This window comes from Halichoerus grypus, chromosome 6 (genome assembly GCF_964656455.1).
Source record: "Halichoerus grypus chromosome 6, mHalGry1.hap1.1, whole genome shotgun sequence".
NCBI classification, from domain to species: Eukaryota; Metazoa; Chordata; class Mammalia; order Carnivora; family Phocidae; genus Halichoerus; species Halichoerus grypus.
In genome coordinates, this window is record NC_135717.1 from 96,063,831 (window position 1) to 96,086,087 (window position 22,257).

At 39.3% G+C, this 22,257-nt stretch overlaps 1 protein-coding gene across 1 annotated transcript in view; it reads right to left on the reverse strand.

Annotated features, from left to right (window-relative positions):
• ST8SIA1 (ST8 alpha-N-acetyl-neuraminide alpha-2,8-sialyltransferase 1) overlaps nt 1–22,257 on the reverse strand; it is a 144,382-nt gene that overhangs the window by 86,149 nt on the left and 35,976 nt on the right. Inside the window, exon 2 of the mRNA XM_036119223.2 lies at nt 5,904–6,048. Within this exon, the coding sequence (XP_035975116.1) occupies nt 5,904–6,048 (145 nt within the window). The remainder of the gene's footprint in view (nt 1–5,903; nt 6,049–22,257) is intronic.

The following is a 22,257-nucleotide window of genomic DNA, read 5'->3' on the forward strand; positions in this document are numbered from 1 at the left end:
ACACACATGTTGAAACTGGGTCCAGGAACCCACTTTATAAAAATCAAAATAATGTAACTGGTCTTATTTCTCCTTTCATTAGGGACCACTAGGGAGCTCAAAGTCAAAGGGAAACTACAGTGCCATACTGGAAACTAGTTTCAAAGGGAAGCTACAGTACTGTATAGGATCTTACAACCTGCGTATCTACACTTTATGTTTCTCTCTCAAGTATCTACAAAAGAAATTTCTCCACTTCTTCTAAGAATATTCATATAATGGAAGTGAAATACCTTTAAATGGTTTCAAGGTGACTGAGTGATAAGAATGAACAACTAATCCACAAGAACCAATGTCTTTTTAAGAAAATAAAAACAAGCAAGATAATAAACAATGGAAGCTTTGAAATCAGATAGGCCAGGTTTCAGGTCCCAGCCCTTCCAGTTGCCAGCTCTGGAACCTTGAGTAAGTTTATTAACTCTTCTGGGTCTGTTTCATCCATGAAATGAAGACCATAAGAACGTCCACACGGAGTTGCCATAACGATAGCATGAGAAGAAACTGAGGCAGATAACATGAGAAGAAACTGAGGCAGAGAGGATAGGCCAGCACATGTAGCACATTTGCCTAGAGCTGAAATACTAAAATTCCCAGCCTCTCTTGCACCTAGACATGCCCACGTGATTGAATCCTGACCACTGACACATCAGCAGGATATGTTCCATATTCCCTCTTCTCTTTCCTCCCTCTTCCTAGCGGGATCCTGCACCAAAACTGGAAGGTCCCTTGGCCATCAACTAAGTACATTCAAGTATCAAGATAGGAGCCTGGGAGCTTGATGGCACTGTATAGCCATCATCTGACCCTCAACTACCAACCTGCTAATTCCTTATTTGGGGAGATAAATAAGCACCTATTCCACTAAGCTTCTATGCCAAGTTTCTATTATAAAGGAGGCAAACATAAGCCTGACAACATGAACCTAACACAGACTTGGCAAAAGATCTATGCCCACCAAACATTAGTCCCCTTAGTTTCCTTCTAGTCAAAAAGGTACGTGATTGGAAAAATTATCACAATAATATTGATAAGTAAAAAAACAAGTTACCAAATGCTGTAGATTATATAGTATAATCCAAATTTCATTAGCAGGAAAAAAAAATTGCTGTGAGACTCAGGGATATCCAGGAGCTCAGATGATTCTATTAAGCACATGACTGTAAAGGAAAAAAAAAAATGTGTATTTTCATTTTAACAAAGCCATTTAGACAAAACTACTTCAAAATGTCCTGCTGGGTTTCCCACAGGCCAAGGGCAATGCAGGTCCAGGCCAAGTGGAACGCGTCAGAGAGCTTATGGCAACCAGAGGAGTTGGAAATGAGTGTGTCTGGGGTGCATTAATGATGCTTTGTGATTCTTTACAAATGGCCTTGGGTGGATATTCTGAGAAAAAAAATGGCTAGTCTGGCTTGTGATTTATATCACATGACTATTCAGCACAATATAAGACAATAGTGAGCTGACTGTGTTTTTATTACACTAAAAGGAAATATTTTTCAGATTATAACTGCACACTTGTGGTTTCTAACATTCCTGCTGCTCCCTCGCTCATTTCCAAGGAAATTTATGCTTTTTCTGGGCATGAATATGTTTTAGGTCAAAAGAGTATTTATTTAAGTAATATCTACACACATGGGACCATGCATACTTAAAAGGGACAGTCTTTGGCAAAGCAGGAAGGAAGTGGGGACCCAGGGGATGGGAGTATTCTCAAAGTAGGAACACTCACCATCACAATGTCCCCTCCAGAAAAATGAAACAAGACAAAACCAGAGAGGGAGACAAACCGTAAGAGACTCTTAATCTCAGGAAACAAACTGAGGGTTGCTGGGGTGGTGGGGGTGGGAGGGATGGGGTGGCTGGGTGAAAGACATTGGGGAGGGTATGTGCTATGGTGAGCGCTGTGAATTGTGTAAGACTGTTGAATCACAGACTGTACCCTTGAAACAAATAATATATTATATGTTAATTTAAAAAAAGATAAAAATAATATATATTATAAAAAAAACAATGTCCCCTCCAAACACACACACACACACTATATATTCTAGAAAAATCTATGTAAGAGTTAAAATTCAGCCCTTTAAGCCTAATAATGTTCAACCAATACTTGATGAAAATACATTTATAGAGCCATTGGAAATAGCTGCATCAAAATGTCCTGCTTGGTCTCCAACTGCTCAAGCCAGGGCACTGCAGTGGATCACCCCAGGCAGGATAAAGACAGGGAGCCCTAGGCAAACACAAGCAGCTGGAAATGAATATCTCTATCAAGTGGGAAATCCTGCACTAGGCCCAACACTGAAATAATAATCTTGTTCCTCAAAAGCTCACAAGATGGTATTGAGATCAGCAGATAAGGACTTTCAGAAAACTGTAACATGTGGATATGTAGTTATGTAGATAACTGTATATGAGGTGGAACTGAATGAATTTGATAATAACACTATAGGAAGTTACAGAGGTCCAAATAAGAAACAACGAAAGAAAGAAAGAAAGAAAGAAAAAGAAAGAAAGAAAGAAAGAAAGAAAGAAAGAAAGAAAGAAAGAAAGAAAAGAAAGAAAAGAAAGAAAGAATTGTAATTAAGGAGATTCACTCTGGCATCTCAAAGAACACTGGCGGGACGCCTGGGTGGCTCAGTCAGTTAAGCCACTCAAGCCTTCAGCTCAGGTCATGATCCCAGAGTCCTGGGATCAAGTCCTGCATTGGACTCTTTGCTCAGCAGGGAGCCCTTCTCTCCCTCCCTCTGCCTGCCACTCCCCCTGCTTATGCACTCTCTCTCTCTGTCAAATAAATAAATAAAATCTTTAATAAATAAATAAATAAATAAATAAAATGCACACTGGCTCTCCTTGGACCCTCCTTGGACCCTCCAGCCTTGATGCAGGGCCTTGCACAATACATGGAGGACCTTGTATTGCTTCTTGGCAACAACCCCAGGAGCAAGAAAAAAACAGTGGATAAAGGTAGGCAACAGAATAACGATAATGATGACAGCTAACATATATTGAGCATTTAGGAGGAAAGTGTAATAAAATTAAGATTAACAGTTTAAACTATATAATTTAAAATGTGATGTAGAATTATACATCTGAGTTACAGAATGAGTGATTTGGCATTATTTTGCTGAAATTCAGGGAAAGAAGGGATGCTTTGTTCAACCAACAACACTGAGCCTAGCCCACTTAGCTGCCTTTCTGCCTAACTAGCACACACAACTTTCTTCCCACAGGAATATGAATGAAGCATATCAATTAACCGGTAACTTAGCTTCCTGGTAACAACGTAGGAATATTTCACTAAGGAATAATAATGAAGTGAGGGCACAGGGATATATACCATCCTTTTTATTGCTGCAAACTGATTTTCCGGGATTTCTATAAATTAGTCACTTCAGAATCTCAGCAGAAAAATACATGTGTAACTTTAAAAAAAACATCTATTCATTGAATTGGTTTAGCTCTTTGTCATGACTGCACACACACAATGATGTAATGACTTCTGCTTCCTAAGAGAAAACATTTTTCCTTATTATTCAGGGATGGTTCCTTGGTCTTGCAACCAGCACAAAGAAGCACAGAATTCATGTGCACACGCTTTAAAAAGGAAATGTTTCCTGCTATCTTACTGCTGCACCTGACAGATAAGATAGGAGGCTAGTTTGTATTTCTTTAATCATCTTTTTCTTCAAATCTATTTGCTAGCACAAAGTTAGAAGTCAGTTGGGATGACTGAAAGCCCTTGTGTATAAAAAGACTATTTTGGATTTCTTTAAAAATGTTTCTATTGATGAGCTTTAAAGAAGATTGCTTCCTTATCTCTTCTTCACTTCATAGCAAGTTGATATCAGGTTTTGTACATAAAGGGTACCATGGATTGGCCTGTTCACCCTCTATTCCATCTTTTTCCTAGCTTCCTGCTGAAGCTTGATTGTCTTATTTTATTTTTTTTTTTTTAAGATTTTATTTATTTATTTGAGAGAGAGAGAGCATGAGAGGGAGGAGGGTCAGAGGGAGAAGCAGACTCCCTGCTGAGCAGGGAGCCCGATGCGGGACTCGATCCTGGGACTCCAGGATCATGACCTGAGCCGAAGGCAGTTGCTTAACCAACAGAGCCACCAGGCGCCCTGAAGCTTGATTGTTTTAAAAACTGCCTCTCCTGGATTTCTCTGCAACTAATGTTCCAGATGCAAATTAATCTTCCCCATTAGATGCACTTGAGGGAGATTTGGAAGAAGATGAATAGGAACCCATCTTCCTGACCCTGTTTCTGTCACAGACTGTTGTGACCATGTTAATGGCAACGGCAGCCGGGGCTTTCTGATCTCTTAACCACAGTTATGGCAGTAAATTCTTGAACTAAGTAATTCCAGGAGCCACCTCTTGACTACCACTTCTCCATTCTTTCTAATGCTTTTTAAAGCACCTAATTCCCAATAAGAAATATTTTTCTGCTAAAAAATACCTAGGTAGATTCCTGTTCCCTGCCTTAAACCCTGACTAATGCAATCATATCCTTCATTCCTCAATCTGAAGATGCGATATATGAACCAGGACATTGACATCATGCTTTGTGTACTTTCAAAGTACATGGACATGCATTATCCACATTGATCCTGACCACAACTCGGTGAGGTGGGAGGACAGGTACTGCTCTCTCCACTGTACAGGTGAGAAAGCTGAGTCTCAGAAGAGTTAGGTGACTTAGCAGGGCATTTGGTTAGTAAGAAATGGAGAAGAAATTCAATCTCACACTTTATAATTCTTAGTCATTTCCTCTGACACTGAGAAGCCTCCCAAGGGCAAATGGAGAAGAGAGAGAAAACACATGGATGATGGCCATGAATGCAACCTTCTATTTTCCTACTTTAAAATAAAAATTTTTTTAAAAACATCATTACACACTAAGACCATTAAGTTCAACTAACACATCTAGAGATGAACTAGCAGAGATAGGCTATTTCATAGAAAACGTGTCTTTGGATTTGGCAGGGCCTGGGTCTCAGCTTCATCGGCTCCCTCCTTTGAAGACTCATCGCTATTAATACAGATACATGAAAGGTCCAGCTCTGTTTGCCAACCCTAACTGTGAATTCCCTTTCTGCCTAATCATCTGGCCAAACCAGGAGTGGCCTGAAGACTTGGTGAGGCCAAGCTTCCTTTCTCCATTTCTCCCTAATGGCACCTAAGAACCATCCCCCTCTCCAACTAGGGCTCCCTAGAAATAACGATTTCTCTACTCTTCCCTTTCACTGCATATATTTTAGTAAAACATTTGATTTCATTGCTCAGGAAACCAAGAAGAAAAACCTTAAGTAAACAAGGCTTGATTTAGACCACTTCAAAAGCAGTGGAATCCTTTCTCTCCCTATCCACCACTCCTCCACTTCAGAACAGTGTCTAACCACAGGGTTAAGATCCAAGAGCTCTAAGAAGCAAACTTTTGACCATATGGTCCCCAGTCCCCGAGAGCAACACCAGTCCTAAGAAAATATTCCAGTATTGCAAATCTTCAAGATCATTCCACAGCCAACCTCGAAACACGAGAATTCCACAATTCCTGATCTTGCTTCCTTCTCTGCTCGCTCCCTTCAGTCTCATATGAGAAGGGCTCATATGAGCCCTGATATTCTCAAATCAGAAGGGCTAGGAAAACTATTACTTCTGCCCCTGCATGGAAACATTATGTGATTTCTTCACCAAAGAAGGTGACAGTTATAAAGAAAAACATTTATAATGAAGAAAAGAAGAGAGGAGATGAAAGGAAGGAGATCTGATTAATTAGGCAAACTCAATTATCTTTTCCCTATGATATCAAGATACACAGGAAACTAAATTGAAAGGCAACAACAAACTATACTAACCTGGGGGAAGAGAGAATAAGTTGAATTGTCAATGGTGAATGAGTATAAAAACTCCCCATCATACCACATGCTCTTCCCCATGGGGGAATTCATTTTAGTCATAGCAAAGAGATGGGCGGGGTCACAGCAGTCTTCCATCTGTTTCCTAGGAGAGAAAATAGAGAGAGAAAAGAACAGCAGGTTAAGCGAGCGGCAGACGCATTCACTTGCCATTCCCACCGAGATGTGCAGCCTTACCTCAGTGCCAGCTCACAAAAGCATCTGTGTCTCCAGGGTGATTAGACTACTATTAATTCACTCTTCCAGCCATCAAAATGCATGACTGGAATATTTTTTAATAAAAAAAGTTAAAAAAAAAAACATTAGCTCTCAGATGCAGCTAAAATATGTTTGAAGGCAAACATGATCATTATAATTGCAGATTTGTTGATTGACTTTAACAACCTGGTCCAGAAAAGATTTGGAGGGTCTTCTGGAGACTGCTGAGCTATGCAGCTGCAGCAGAAGTGTATCTTCATGGTAATTTAACAATCAGGGGGATAATTTCACTGACAAGCCACTTTACATGAGCTGTATGAAGTAGCGGATGCACAGAGTGGCCCAAAAGAAGGCACAATCCCCAAAACTGGGGACAAAATTAAAGAACGACGCCTGGGGGAAATCCTTTTAAATAGAAACAGAATGAGATGAGTGATTTGATTTCAAACACTAGTGAAGCCATCTGCGTTCTAACTGGTAAATCTCATGGGCCTTTTTGGTTCTTGTTTGGTCTGACCTCTTAGCAGTACTGGGCACAGTTTAGCACCATGACCTTTGAGAAGGGATCCCCACTCCTTTAGCATCCGAAATACCAGGGTCTCCTGGGTCACCTCACTCCTCTGGGTTAGTTCACAGGCTGCTCTTCTGCTTGCCCCTCCAATGGAAGCCCTGTTACTAGTCTACAAGCCAATATTTACATTCTTCTCGATTTAAAAACCTGTCAGAAAATAAAAAAATAAAAAAAATAAAAACCTGTCAGAAACCAACTCTGTTTATTCCCTGAGCTCTCAGGAGTAAAGTAGCTTATTCCCCAGCTCTACCTTTAGAAGGACCAATAAAACAAACTGCTAACATAAACCACTTCTGAGTGGTGCCCCCACAGACCTGCTTGCTCAGACATCTTTGGCCACCATGGTGTAGAAGCTTAAAGCTGAAAGGCGGAGGTAATGTGGAGTACTTGGGTTCAAATCCTGGCTCGGCCACCTACTAACTCCATAACTGGGGAACATCTCAGCTTCACAACTGGCCTGACATTATTTTTGAGAATTCACTAAAAATGTCCAGGTGGCACACACTGTACAGTTTCAATACATGTCATTATTACATAGCCCCAACTTCGCTGCCGAAATGAATACACTGAGTCAGTGTCCGGGGCCTGCCTCCTCAGGCAGGGGCCCTGGTACTCTCCTCACCACATGGGGCTTTTCCAGCGTGCTTTGGTTTGCTTCCTCTTTACAAGGGTTTCCACAGAAAGGACAGGGGAGGGGCGCCTGGGTGGCTCAGTCATTAAGCGTCTGCCTTCGGCTCAGGTCATGATCCCGAGGTCCTGGGATCGAGCCCCGCATCGGGCTCCCTGCTCCACGGGAAGCCTGCTTCTCCCCTCCCACTCCCCCTGCTTGTGTTCCCTCTTTCACTGTGTCTCCCTCTCTCTCTGTCAAATAAATAAATAAAATCTTAAAAAAAAAAAGAAAGAAAGAAAGGACAGGGGAGAGGGGCTCAGGAAGAAAGCCTTTATCTTATCAAAGTTGCTAGAATTTGTGGGTCACCTGGGTTGTTCAGTTGGTTAAGCATCCGACTCTTGATCTCAACTCAGGTCTTAATCTCAGGGTCGTGAGTTCAAGCCCTGTGTTGGGCTCTATGCTGGGCATGGAAGCCTACTTAAAAAAAAATTGCTAGAATTTTCATCACTTCTTGCTCTGACATCATCTTTCCATTTCTTACCAGCTGTGCCTCTTTCCCCTCCTCCTTCATCTTCATTGATTCTTCTCAGTGTTTCATCACCCAAAAGGTGGCCGGAAATGGAGGCAGTCAAGTTACAGTGACTTGCCTGCATTTTGTCAAAAGAGTATCCTAGACACTATATTCCATCAATATAAAATTAGACATGGCTTAAGACTATCTTTGGAGGGTGCCTGGGTGGCTCAGTCCATTAAGCATCTGCCTTCAGCTCAGGTCATGATCCTGGAGTCCAGGGATGAAGCCCCACATCGGGCTACCTGCTCAGCAAAGAGTCTGCTTCTCCCTCTTCCCTTCCCCCTGCTCATGCCCTCTCTCTCTCAAATAAATAAATAAAATCTATTTTTAAAAAAAGACTATCTTAGAAAAAGATACCAGGAAGGGAAGAATGAAGGGGGGGAAATCGGAGGGGGAGATGAACCATGAGACTATGGACTCTGAGAAACAAACTGAGGGTTCTAGAGGGGAGGGGGATGGGGGGATGGGTTAGCCTGGTGATGGGTATTAAAGAGGGCACGTACTGAATGGAGCACTGGGTGTTATACGCAAACAATGAATCATGGAACACTACATCAAAAACTAATGATGTAATGTATAGTAATTAACATAATAATAAAAAAAAGATTAAAAAAATAAATAAAAAAAGACAATCTTTGGAAATAAAGAGAATTACCAGAGGCATGACTCTAAACTAAATCTTTGAGCCACTCTTACAGGTCTGGTGATGTTTTACCACTTTCAGTTTTTACAATAACCCTAAGAGATAATTAAGAAACTATTATTACTCCCAATTCATATCTGAGGAAATGGAATTAGGGCCATTACAGGACTTACTCAGGTCACATCAGTACGAGTTAGGCTTTTTCCTCTGCATGCTGCCTGTTCAGAACCTTTTTGATTCACCTTTACCATTCTCTGCCCTGAAGGAATACTTTCTAAACAATGGCCAAGCACTTGCAATGTACCCAGTGCCTTTACAGATATTTTTCCACTTCATCCTCACAGTGAATGACCTTGGAGCTAAATAGCTTTAAGATTCTTTTTTCAGGAACTTATCATGGGTCACATAACTAGTGAAGTGGTGGGGCATGGCTTTGCTCCCAGTTCTGTTGTTTTGGTTTGTTTTTTTTTTAACCTCATGTCTGGTACTTCCAACCAGACCATAGCTCTCACCTCCAAACCAAGCTAAACTTGCCATTCAGTACAAAGTGCTACAAAGAGGAAAAATTGGCCACAGCCATATAATAACACCTCATTTTGTCTGGCAGCTTATATATCCCTTTCACGCTGGTTTCCTCTTTTCATCCTCAAAAAAACTAAGAGATAATTACATTATCATAAACTTGTAATGAAACTGAAGCTCAGGCCAAGAGACTTGTTCAAGTTCATTAGGTTAATAAGTGTTTGCTTAATTATTAATAAAATGTGTGTTAGATGGACTCAAATTTACATCTCTTCCTGCAGCATCACTATGGTCAGAGCAATCAGTGGGAAAACCAAATACTCAACAGAAAATGAAAATGTCACATGTGTACAATTATTTTTAAAAATCCAAGAGCTATAGCAAATTTGTAATAATCATATCACCATTTGCAATATGGGAGTGCTTTTCCTATCATAACTCTCAAACCTTTCCCTCCATCCAGCATGCCTCCTCATCGTCCCTTGCCATGGCCCTCTCTGGAAGGTGCCCAAAAGGGATCACAGTGTGAAAGCATGTGCACTCCCCAGGCCTGGGAGGGTACCACTAGCTCACCAGCAGCACTGGCCACGGCAGCAATCACAGCAACAACAGTGGTAGGAAGAGTACCACCAGCAGTAGTAAGAGTAGCCATAGTAGAAGCAGTAGTCATGGTTTTTACAGAGTCCTCGCCTCACACTGTGCTAGGTGCTTCAGATATAAAAATTGAATTAAAAACCAGACCTGTCTTCAGAAAACATGCTCAAGAGGTGGGCAACCAACAAGCATGTCACTACTTATGAAGGCAGGAGGATGTGACCAGCACCACTGCAGATGTGCACAGACAGCTGTGGTTGCTCAGAAAGAAGAGGGCATGAAGTCACACTCGGGGCTCGAGGAAGGACTTCCTGCTCTGAGTTTTGTAGCCTGGGAGGAGCAGGCAGGAAGAAGGAGGAAGCAAGTCATCTGAGGTAGGGAAGCTGTTACAGAGGTATGAGACAGCAAGACACATTTCTTCATCAGAGTACACAACACAAATACTAAGAAACTGTTGACAGTTGAATCCTGGATTTTACCTCCATCCAACCCGCCGGTGATCCTGGAGAGAAGACATACACCAGCTCTTAGCATTTTTAGTCAGTTTGGTCCCCATCCCCTTTCTCATGCTTTGCACTGATGCTATTCATTATTTGCTTCTGTTTTGCAGCAGACAATAAAATCACAGGGTCAAAAAAAGCAAAAATAAATCCTTTTTTTTTTTAAAGATTTTTATTTATTTGACACAGAGAGAGACAGCGAGAGAGGAACACAAGCAGGGGGAGTGGGAAAGGGAGAAGCAGGCTTCCCGCAGAGCTGGGAGCCCAATGCGGGGCTCGATCCCAGGACCCTGGGATCATGACCTGAGCCGAAGGCAGTCGCTTAACCAACTGAGCCACCCAGGCGCCCCAGTAAATCCATTTTTATGTTCAGGTTTAAATTTGCAGATTATTAAGTTTCGGATGAGTGTAAGTTGAGTAGCAGAGCCAAAATTTAAATACTCTTTATTATTCGAATTCAAGCTTCAGCAGAGTTCATATCAAATGATGCCATAGTTGCATCGAGAAGGTAAATATGAAGCCTGGGAACCACTTGCTAAAAACTCACTCAGGTTCTCATCCCCTTCTAATGAAAGCCCTGCGTATCAACTAAGCCAAAAGAACCACCTTCACTGATTGTGTCCACCGGCAAGGAAGACTAAGGTACTGGGGAAACTAAACAGGCAAATAAGGGTGAAAACCCACTCACTCAGTTAATAATGCCCAGTATCAAAATGAACCTTGCTGAGACTCTCTCAGATGCCATGTTCAACACTTTAGTCACCAGAGATGAAGAAGGCTGGGAAGCTGTCAGTCCAATGGCTCTCCCTACTGGGCCCCTCCTGAGGAATGACTAAATTTGAGAAAGTAGGGGTGAAAGGGAGCTCCACTGCTGTTTCACGTTTGGCCAAAAGCTGCTATTCTACTTCAGCTTCATACCCAGCTACTGGAAGGCTGAATAGTCAAGTAGCCAAACATCCAATTCAATGCCATTTCTGCATCCCTGAATGTGCGTGTGACAACTGTTTGTGTAAACATTTATAACACCATAATATCTAAACAGGGTACTGATGTGAGCAATACACACAGGAAGTGTTGTCGGAGTTTACAGTTTATAACTAAGTATGCAACTTAAAAATCTGGTAAGCAAAATGTACAGCACAGAGAATAGAATCAATGGAATGGTAACAGCATTGTATGGTGACACAGGACAGCTACACTTGTGATGGGCACAGCATAACATCTAGAGTTGTTGAATCACTATGTTGTACACCTGAAAGTAATCTAATGTAACACCGTATGTCAACTACACTCAAATAAAAAAGTAAAAACAAAATAAAATTCTGATGAGCAATTTAGAAGTAACCAGAGTGAAAATCTCTTTATCTGTTTTATATATTGAAATTCTATCAGTCAGAGGAAGTTTAAATGTATCTCTGTAAGAAGAAAGTGCTGATAATAAATTTATTGTGAAATTTATTAATTTTATGTACTTTTGAATTATGAAGCATTATTGACTACATAGGAGAACAAATTGTCAGTGAAAGCATATGCTGAGAGAAAAGTGTGTTTGGAAGATAACTTTAGGAAAAATACTATAGCATTTTTCTGCCAACAAATATTGATGAAGTTTTAAATAATAATGTGAGGCAGAATAACAGCGTTGAGATTATATGATAATTCAAATCTTTGTAGAATTAGTCGATGTGCTAGCATTCAAAATATTAACAAGCTAAACTTTAGGAGCTATATGTAATTTTCAGTTACTTAATTCCATTTAGACAATGAATTGTTCAAGAAAAAAAGTCCTAGTTGGAAGCTTTGTATCTTATCATGAGGAATTAAATGCCAAATTTGCCCCTAAAAAATTCCATGAGAAAGAAAAACTCCCAAAACTGACATCATGAGAAAGCATCATGACCCAGTCATAATAGAGAATTCTTTACGTCCTCCTTACCTGCTTTATTCTTCTCTACAGCACTTAACACTATTTATATGCTGTATGTTTAAAGTTTTGCTTATTGTCTGTCTCCCCAAGTCCCAGAATGTAAACTCCGTGAGGAGAGAGACTTTTGTCTTCGAGTCACTGTTGTATCCCCATCTCCTGAAACAATGGCTGATACACTGAACAGGTGCTTAATAAATGTTGATTGAATGAATAAATAACAAGTGGGAAGAAAAGAAGAAAATATTACAGAAACAAGAGAATCTCAAGGCGCATTTTGTTCTCACTAACCAAAACTCAAAGTGAAGTCAATTCCTTATGGTTTTAGTCTATGGAGACCAAAAAAACAAAAGCTTGTCAAAATAACTGCTGTAGACTGGTAAACATTGCTCAGTAATAACAGGCCAAAGATTTCTGAGATTTGCTGAGTGGTGAATCCCAAGTTCCTTATCCTGTGCACTAAAGGTTAGTCTGATTGCAGTAAGTGTCCCCTTAGGATCACTGACCCACAGCACGGGAACCACAGGAGTGGCCCACCAGTTGATGGTGCTGATAAAGTCTGTTTCCTTCATTGTAGCATCAAACTTTCAAAATTTGACTTTTAAAATATTTGATAAGGCTTCAGGTTTAATCTTGTCTTCAAAAAGTTCTTTCTATTCTAGTGATATCTGACTTCAGTCAATTACTGATTTTACCGCCTGGCTTTTGTCCAAAAATGTATCTAATGTATTTCCTCCAGATAGCTAAATCAATAGTCCTTATTGTAAACTCTCCTGAATCGAGTTCCTAAAATTCCTTTTAGACTATTATATGTTAACTCTTTGAGTTAGTGTCTCAGAGCCTCAGATTCATGGTTGAAAATGTGCCCAAGGTCCACATCAGAGGATGGCTTTGAAAGTGAGATTTTATATATATATGTATGTATGTATGTATATATATATATATATATATAGAGAGAGAGAGAGAGAGAGAGAGAGAGAGAGCACGCACCCGCAAGGGCACTTAGCACATATCATGGTTTCAATAAGTATTCATTTCACTCTCCCTCATAGTTAGGAACCATAATACTCAGCTTGCCTCACACAATCCTAGGTTATAATTATTAATAGTCACCTCCCTTCCATTCCTAAACATGTCCCTATTTGGATAAACTATATGTTCACTCTATTAAAACTAGAAGCTAAACAGTTAGCATCAAATAAAAGAGGGCTTTTCTTTAAGTGAAGAATCTGGTGGCCTACAGAGAAATCAGAGATATTTCTTATTCTAGGTAAGTAAACGGCAGATTTCACCAAGATTATGGGAGGTAGGGTTTGAGCCAACATCGTTATTTTTTCCTCCTAACTTCAAGGAATCTTTGTCTTAAATGGTCAGTTTTGAAGCAAGCTTAAAAGTCAGGAGTCACTATGACTGAGTGTCCAGGATATAGAACAAGAACTTGTAGCAGTTGCTCCAAACGAGCAGCAGAGCCCTACCCACGGCAGGAGAGCGAGAGCAAGTGGTGACAGGCCCCTCTCTGAGACAAGGGCAATACCTTCTGTTCACAGTATGGACCCCTATAATAGCTTACATCCTTGACCCAAGAGACTCAAAATACACACTCAATACAGGGTAGAGATTTGTATTCATCTTATCTTTCTGTAAAATTGTCTTGAATGGTGTGGAGGAGAAATACTTTCATTAGATTATTGCTTAAAATAATGTTTTCTACAGATATAATAAAAAGTCTCTTCAAAGATTAATCTTCTAGACAATTTGCCAGGATGACAAAAACAGAAAAACAGCTCTTGTATACTACTGAAGACAGCAAATAATCTTTTATTTAGCAGCATTTTATTCTTCACATTTGAAATGACTGCATAAGAAGGGAAAAGTGTTCCAAAGAAAGGTAGATTACTGCCATGTGTAATTTGCATTTCTCTAAAACAGGAACAGCAGACTTAAAGGAGGAACTTTTGGAACATAAATATTTCAAGGATGATCCAGTTTTCCCTAATACATGTTTGTTTTGTAATGTACTTAACATCTACACATCATTATTTGAATTAAAACACATAAATTTTTTTCCAGGAAGGATTTCAATGAATGCTTTTCTTCAGTCTTCCTACTTATGCCCTTATCTATATAGCTAGAAAGATTCTAATATTAATCTTTGAGAATCGCCTGTTTGCTGTTTTGGTAACAGGAAGTAACTGGGCTCCTTTGGACAGCAGTCATTATTCGATTCACTCAACAAATATTTACTGAACACTTTCAATGTGCCCAGTGTTATTCTGGGCAGTAGGGACAGATTGGGGAAGGGGAACAGGGAATACCTTGCCTTCTTAAATTCTAATGGAGAAGCTAGACAAACAAGATAAAAGATGTGGTTTGGGGACAGGGGATGCAGTTTTCAACAGGGGGCTAAGTAAGTCCTCACTGTCAGTGGATAACTGAGTAAAGAACAGAAGGAGGTGAGGATGTGGTTATTTGGGAGAAGAGCGCTCAGGTAGAGTCAACAGCAAGTGCAAAGGCCTTCAAGCAGGATCCACCCGGTATGTTCAAAAACATGGAGGAAACCAGTGAAGCTCTAATAAAGATAGCATGGGGCGAGCACGTCAGGGGGAGAGGATCATGTAAGGTGGTGTACGTGTGGCTTTTACCTGCACCACTAACCTTCTTGTGGCATCAAGCACAGATCCTCCAGAATAAATCCAATTCCAAAATCATACAAAGACATTTGGATTTTACTGAAATTGTAATGGAGGGGGCAGGGTCACCACACCACGGAACTTCATAAATCTTCCAGTGGATGCCTGTCTCTCCCCAGACACAATCCTATCCTTCCCTCTTACCCCAACCCAGCCATCCTCTCTCCATCACCTCTCTCTCTTATCCAGAGCAATTTCACCCTTCGGCTCTCCAATTTTCACTCTCCTCTAATCACTTACCATTATACTTACGAATGAGAAAACCATTATACGTACTGTTTGGGGTTTTTTTTCCCCTTTTGAAAAATGTAGGGATTTGAAAGACAAAGAAAATTTTCCTATTATATATGTTTAATCTTTATAAATAAAATTATTTCTCTCTTAGTCTATTAGCAGGATCATGGCAAAATAGCTAAATGGATATGCACCAAATTTGGACAGTATGTTTTCAGTGGCCTGAAATCTAAAAGGAGGAATGCAGTGAATTCACTTCGGCAGGTTTGGGTAGAAGCATAGGAAAGGGCAGGTGTGTCCACTCCAGATGGCAGCTGAGCAGTTGTCCAGGAGAACATGGCATTCTGAAAATAAGATTCAGATCACAGCCACCAGTCCACATAAACCCCCATACTCCACCGAGTTTTAAACTTGCCCAAATGGCAAATACTCCAAATTACAAATTACACTATTTATAATTGGGTTATTTCTCCAATGTACAGGTTTACACAGCAGGATGGAATGCAGGAGGGATTTCTTTATGTAATCATGGTCAATGGTGCTCCTCAATTGTACTAGGAAGCCAGCCATTATGTATTAAATATAAGAATTCTATTCAGAAACATCTTTTCTTTTTCTAATGACACCTAAGTCTGAGATTATTTCTGTGAAAGATGAACGTTATAGGAAGGCAAAGCAAACAAAAAGGAGGAGACAACTGCATTACGGGTTTTCCAAAACACAGATTTTTCTAAACTCGGGAACTGAATCAACAAACATTAAGATAACCAGGGGAGCAGTAAATTCTAGGGGGTGAAGTTCAGGAGTCAAGTTCCCTGAATTCACCTCAGCTCTACTGCCTATTAGATGCAGGACTGGAACATTTGTCCTGAAATTATGCCCGACCCTAATTGTCTCTTTTATGATTTAAGGCACACACTTCTGTTATTTCTGTGAGTAACTGTTCCAGTATTTGAACAGATTCAAATTTATTTTCTGAGAAAAATTTTGGCTTTGTGCTATGACCCATTTCCACAGGATGGAAGTCTGTATAACAACACAACACAGCCAGGAATTCTCAATTTTCTTAACAGAATATTAACGGTACCACCTGCTTCTCTAAAACATACAGGTCTCTCTTTACTCAGCACAACATCAGCATTTCAGGTGGTCAACAACCTTTGACTGTCACCTAGTTCCCATTAAATGTGTGGTTAAAGGAACAGGTATTTGGGAGCGATGAAAGGATGTGTTTGTTAACTCATTTGCTACTCGGAGCTAGAGTCTTTATATGAAGTCAAGTGATGAGCAAGTCAGCTGTTCACATTACATAAAGCAACTATTTTCAGGGAGCCTGGGTGGCTCAGTTGGTTAAGCAACTGCCTTCGGCTCAGGTCATGATCCCAGGGTCCTGGGATAGAGCCCCGCATCAGGCTCCCTGCTCGGCGGGAAGCCTGCTTCTCCCTCTGCTTGTGCTCTCTCTCTGTGTGTCAAATAAATAAATAAAATCTTTTAAAAAAAAAATAAAGCAACTATTTTCAAATATCCACCCTATAAACTTTCATAGGTGGGGACAGAGATATTTTCCAGGTCAAACGTGTCAACTTAGCTTACCACCAACATATTGTGAGAAGAATCAGGCAGGCATTTTCATCGCATCCACCCATTATCCTTCACCTTATTGCTATGTTCACTACACTTGTACTTAGTTTTGAATTGTTTTGTGAATATCATTGACCCCCATCATGACAGAAAAGTACAGAGGTATTGAGAGAGCTGATGGCAACAGTTCAGAAGAAGCGTAGGCTTGGAAATGGAAACAAGAGTAGAGATGATTTTTAAAACTGAAAGCATTGAGAAAATAAAGGATATTACAAATATAGATGAAATGAGTCATTTGACAAAGAGCGAATAAAGAAACAACAATTGGCAAAAGAGAAAGAAAATAATAGATGAAATGGAATTTTTTTTTAGTTTGTGGATAAAGGATAAGCAGAGGCTGAAAATTAGAGACCAGATAAACATACTATGATGTATTCAGGGCTTAGGGGTTAACAAGATTGCATACAACTGGAGGAGTCAGAAATGATTGCGTTTATTGCTAAAGAAAAAGCACAGATGCCAAATGTCTATTAACCCAATGACAGTTTAGGGTAATGGTAGGGCATTCTGAAAAAAATTGAAAGCAATGGTTCAACTATTGCTGATGAAAATGTGCAGCAAGCCAGGGATGCCTGCCTATGTTCAAGACCACTCTGAACCTGCCCATTACAGGGTACAGGGGCAAGTGCTGAGGGATGACCTGCTAAGGAATCCTTCACATGAGATCATGAAGGAAATGGTTTAGTTGCCTCAAAATCCTTCAATGAATACAACACCTAACCATTTGGAGAAAATGTACCAAATTGGCTATAAAACAAAAAGTAGAAGGACAAACCCACACTCCACTGGGTAGAAATGTATTGGGGAACAAAAGGTTAAAAATTGGTTATTTTGGCCTTAAAAAACTCTTTTGGAACTGTAACCTATGTAAATATTGAGAAGTCTGGGGTGCCTGGGTGGCTCAGTGGTTAAGTGTCTGCCTTTGGCTCAGGTCATGATCCCATGGTCCTGGGATCCAGCCCCACATTGGGCTCCCTGCTCAGCGGGAAGCCTGCTTCTCCCTCTCCCACTCCCTTTGCTTTTGTTCCCTCTTTTGCTGTGTCTCTCTCTGTCAAATAAATAAATAAAATCTTTTAAAAAAAATTTGAGAAGTCTCTGAATTAACTAATCAACCTGTCTAAATGCCTTCACCAAGCCATACAAAGTTACGCTTTTTTTGAGGGTCAGTGTAAGAAAGAGCTACATCAAGAATAGCATTTAATTTTCCATAAAACTGAAGTTGAAGATAATGTCTATTAAGTTTCTGTGGTCTTGTTTATCTACATAACTTCTTCTTTGACTTTAGTGTCAGGAGGATTTCTTTCTAATCACATAAAAATGTATGCTTTCACTTATCAAACAATGAGAGTTATTTTGACGCTTTAAGTGGTCCTTTGGTCTGAGTCACCAGAAAGTTCAGAAGTAAATACAGTATAGTTATAAAACAATCTCAGCCTCACCTCCATGGACTGCCAACACTCTCCTCTTTATTAGTGGTTGCTTTTAAAATGTTAATGTACCATTTTTTAAATTTTAGAAATTTATAACTTTAAACTGTTAATTTTTGAAATTTTCAAAAATAAAATTAGAAAAATAGGCAAAAATAATTTATCACAGATAATCCCTCCTGACAGAGATAACCACTGTTAATGGACTGTTTTGTGTGCATTTTTCCTATGAATTAATTCAACTATTCCCTTAGTAAATATTCAACAAATATTTATTGAGTACCTAGTATGTGTCAGATACAATTCCAGAGACACAAGATACTAAACAAGATAGAGCACTAAGCAAGATGAGATCAGTGCTTGCCCTCTTGAAATGGGAATTTAATCTGCTTACAGTTTACTGATGCTACAAACAACTCTGTGGTAAACATTCATTCTCATGCTTAGATTTGTGAACACACCCACAGTTATCTTCCTGGGATAAATTTTTAAAAGTATTTGCTGAGTTAAAGGATATATACTAATAGGGTCCCCTTGCCTCAAAGAAGATATTATATCATCTGTTAAAAAATTTTTATTTTTAGCAAAGCAAAATATGTACAGAGTTTAAAGTACCCCAAGGCGGGGCACCTGGGTGGCTCAGTCGTTAAGCGGCTGCCTTCAGCTCAGGTCATGATTCCAGGTCCTGGGATCGAGCCCCACATCGGGCTCCCTGCTCAGCAGGAGGCCTGCTTCTCCCTCTCCCACTCCCACTGCTTGTATTCCCTCTCTCACTGTGTCTCTCTGTCAAATAAATAAGTAAAATCTTTAAAAAATAAAAAAATAAAAAATAAAGTACCCCAAGGCAACAAAATAAGATTCTTTCATATTCCCCACCCCCACATCTAGATCAAAAAGGCAACAGTTTTCATATTTTGATTATCATTCAAATACTGCTGTTTTTATTTTCCAAATTTTTGTACTATTGACTTACTACTATGGAAGATGAAGATAGCACTTTCTAATCCTACCCCAAACAGACACACACAGACTTTCTTCACCCCACATTCCCTACAGAATTACATAAAAATGTCTAGTTAAGGGGTGCCTGGGTGGATTAGTTGGTTAAGCGTCTGCCTTCAGCTTCGGTCATGATCCCAGAGTCCTGGAATCAAGCACCACATTGGGCTCCCCACTCAGCAGGGAGTCTGCTTCTTCCTCTGCCCCTCCCCCTGCTCATGCTCTCTCTCTCTCTCAAATAAATAAATAAAATCTTTAAAAACTGTTTAGTTAAAGAAATATTACTATAGTATAATGAGTCTCCAAGTATAATTTAAGAGCTGAGTCATGCAGTATATACTATCACTCTGTTTTCTTTCTCGTAGGCTTTTTAAAATCTGCTCTTCCTGGAGTTAGTTATTGCCTAACTTTTTTCATTTGCTTCATGTATTATGTACCTTTCAATAATTCCTCTTCTCATTCTTCAAAGAACTATAACATTTTCTCAATGTGGTCAAATACATCAGGAAATCAATCTGCTCAATTTTTTTTCTTGGAAACATCTTTTCTGGAGCCTCTGCTCTGCTCTAATTTGGGCTGTTTCCTCTACAACTTCGATAAACCACCTGTCATCTTGGGAACTGCTTTCCCTCTTTTCTGCCTTGTATTACCCAGTCTCCTCTATCCATTTTTTCCCTTTGTTGTTACTTCCTCATTGTGGTGTAACATATACTCTATTTCCTCCTTGAGAAAGGGTGAAAGCAAAATACATTTTGTGAGCCTTTGAATATTGAAAACACTTCTTAGTTTGGCTGGGTACAAAACCTTAATTTAGAATTTTTTTTTTTTCCCCAGATTTGAAGGTTGTTACCCATTGTTTCCTAGCTTCCAGTGTTTTAGCTGAGAAATCTAGCATCACTGACATCTAATCACTTTATTATAATCATTTTTCATCTTTGAAAGTTCTTAAGATCTTAAACAAGGGATTCTGAAATTTCACAATAATATGCATTAGGTAGGTCTTTTTGCATTCATTTTGCTGGACACTTGGTGGTCCCTTGCAACCAGGAAATAGGTCCTTCTGATAGAACCAGCCTTCTATTATTTCTTTAATAACTTCTACTCTCCCTTTCTTTTATTTCTCTTACTGGAATTCCTATTATCCAGACTTTTTTTTTTTTTTTTTCTATTTTTCACTTCTTTTTCTTTTCTACTTTTGGGGAAATGATTTCCTAAACATTATCTTACAAATCTGTCTACTGACCTTTTAATTTCCACTACCACATTTTTGATATCAAAAAGTTCTTCTTTATCTTCAAAAAGTTTTATTTCATAGCTTTTTAGTCTTTGTGAATACAATGTATTTTGTGTGTGTGTGAGTCCCAGTTAGAACATTTTTTATGTGTTCTCTTGCTTCCTGCATTGTCTGTTTGGTGTATGTTTTTTCTCTTGGTTCATTCTGCTCTCTGTTTTTCATGGTAGAAGCTTTCTAGAAATATTTACAGATCCACAGCTGCCTGTTTACATTTAAGAATGAGGTACTAAACAACTGAATGAAAGTTCTTTATACTTGGGTAGTGATTACCAACTGCTAGGCCTCATCAGAGTGTGATCCAGCAGGGACCCAGACATTTCACGAGGGGATCCCCAAATGTCAGTATCCACAGCTTTTTCTCTTACACTAGTCAGTTTCCCCAGAGAAGAACTTCCCAATTTCTTGATAAGATATAAGCCTAACTGATAACATTCTGGGAGCTAAGTGAAAAGGTGAGGCTGAGGTCTCACTCTTCATAACACAACCTTTCTCTTAATTCCCCTGTTTTCATCTGATGTCCCACATCCAGAGTCTCTGTTTCATCCCCAGTCTTCTAACAGATGTGCAAGGGCAACTTCTTGTGTTTGTGGGTAAGGGGAGATCTGGAACACTTCCAACCAATCCTCCTGTTTTTAGTGTCATCAGCACTCACCTCTAATTGCTGAGTCTTTCGGGAATTCTGGAACATGAACTGGCTCCCTTCTTGCTGGCTTCCCAGCTGCAAGCAGGCAAGTTTTAGATTTCTGTACTCTCCTGGTCAGATATCACTGAGCCATCTGCTTTTCATCTCCTAAAATTTTGTTGATGTCTTTTCTCTGCTATTGTCTCCTTTTCCATTCTCTTCATTTTTACAAGTTTATTCCTATTTATATTCCTCTCTTATAATTTTATTAGTCTTTCAAGAGGGGTCAGGAAATCAGAGGCCAGGCAGTATTATCCTTTTCAAGTTTAACTTTAACTGTGATTTTTCAATATTTTCTGATTTTAAAATAATGTGTGCTACCAAGAATAATTTTGATGGTGGTTGCTTTTAAGAAATGGAAATGGGGTTTTAGGGTATGTGGGGACTTCTAATTTTCATCTTATGTGTTTCTATGCCTTTTTAGTGTTGTGAATTTATATTACCTTACCATTTTAAATCTGATTTTTAAGAGCTATTGAAAATAAAAAGTAACATGATTGGTATAGAAAATCTGGAAAATATTAAAAAGAGTAAAGAAGAAATTAAAAGTTAAAAAATAATACAACCACATGGAGAAAAATATGATTAATTTGATTTTTCTCTCTGATCTTGATGTTATAATCTCAGGATTTCTTCAAAATTTATATAGATTAACCAACCAATTATCTCTGCTCTCCAGCATCTTCAAGTCTCCTTTTTCTCTGAGGTATAATTGACATACGATATTATATTAGTTTCAGTTGTACAACATAGGGATTCAACATTCATATACATTGTAAAATGATCAACATAGTAAAGTCTAGTTACCATCTGTCACCATACAGAATACAATATTATTGACTATATTCCCCATATTGTACATTATATCCCTGTGGCTTATTTTATATCTAGACATTTGTACTTCTTAATCCCCTTCACCCATTTTGCATCCCCACCTCGAACCACCCTACACTCTGGCAATCACCAATCTGTTCTCTGCATCTACAAGTCGGGTTTTGTTTTATTTTGTTTGTTTTGTTTCTTTATTTCTATCTATTAGTGAAATCATGCAGTATTTCCTTTTCTCTGACTAATTTCACTTAGCATATACCCTCAAGGTCCATCCATGTTGTCACAAATGGCAAGATTTCATCCTATTTTATGGCTGAGTTGTATTCCATTGTAAATATATACCACATCTTCTTTATCCAC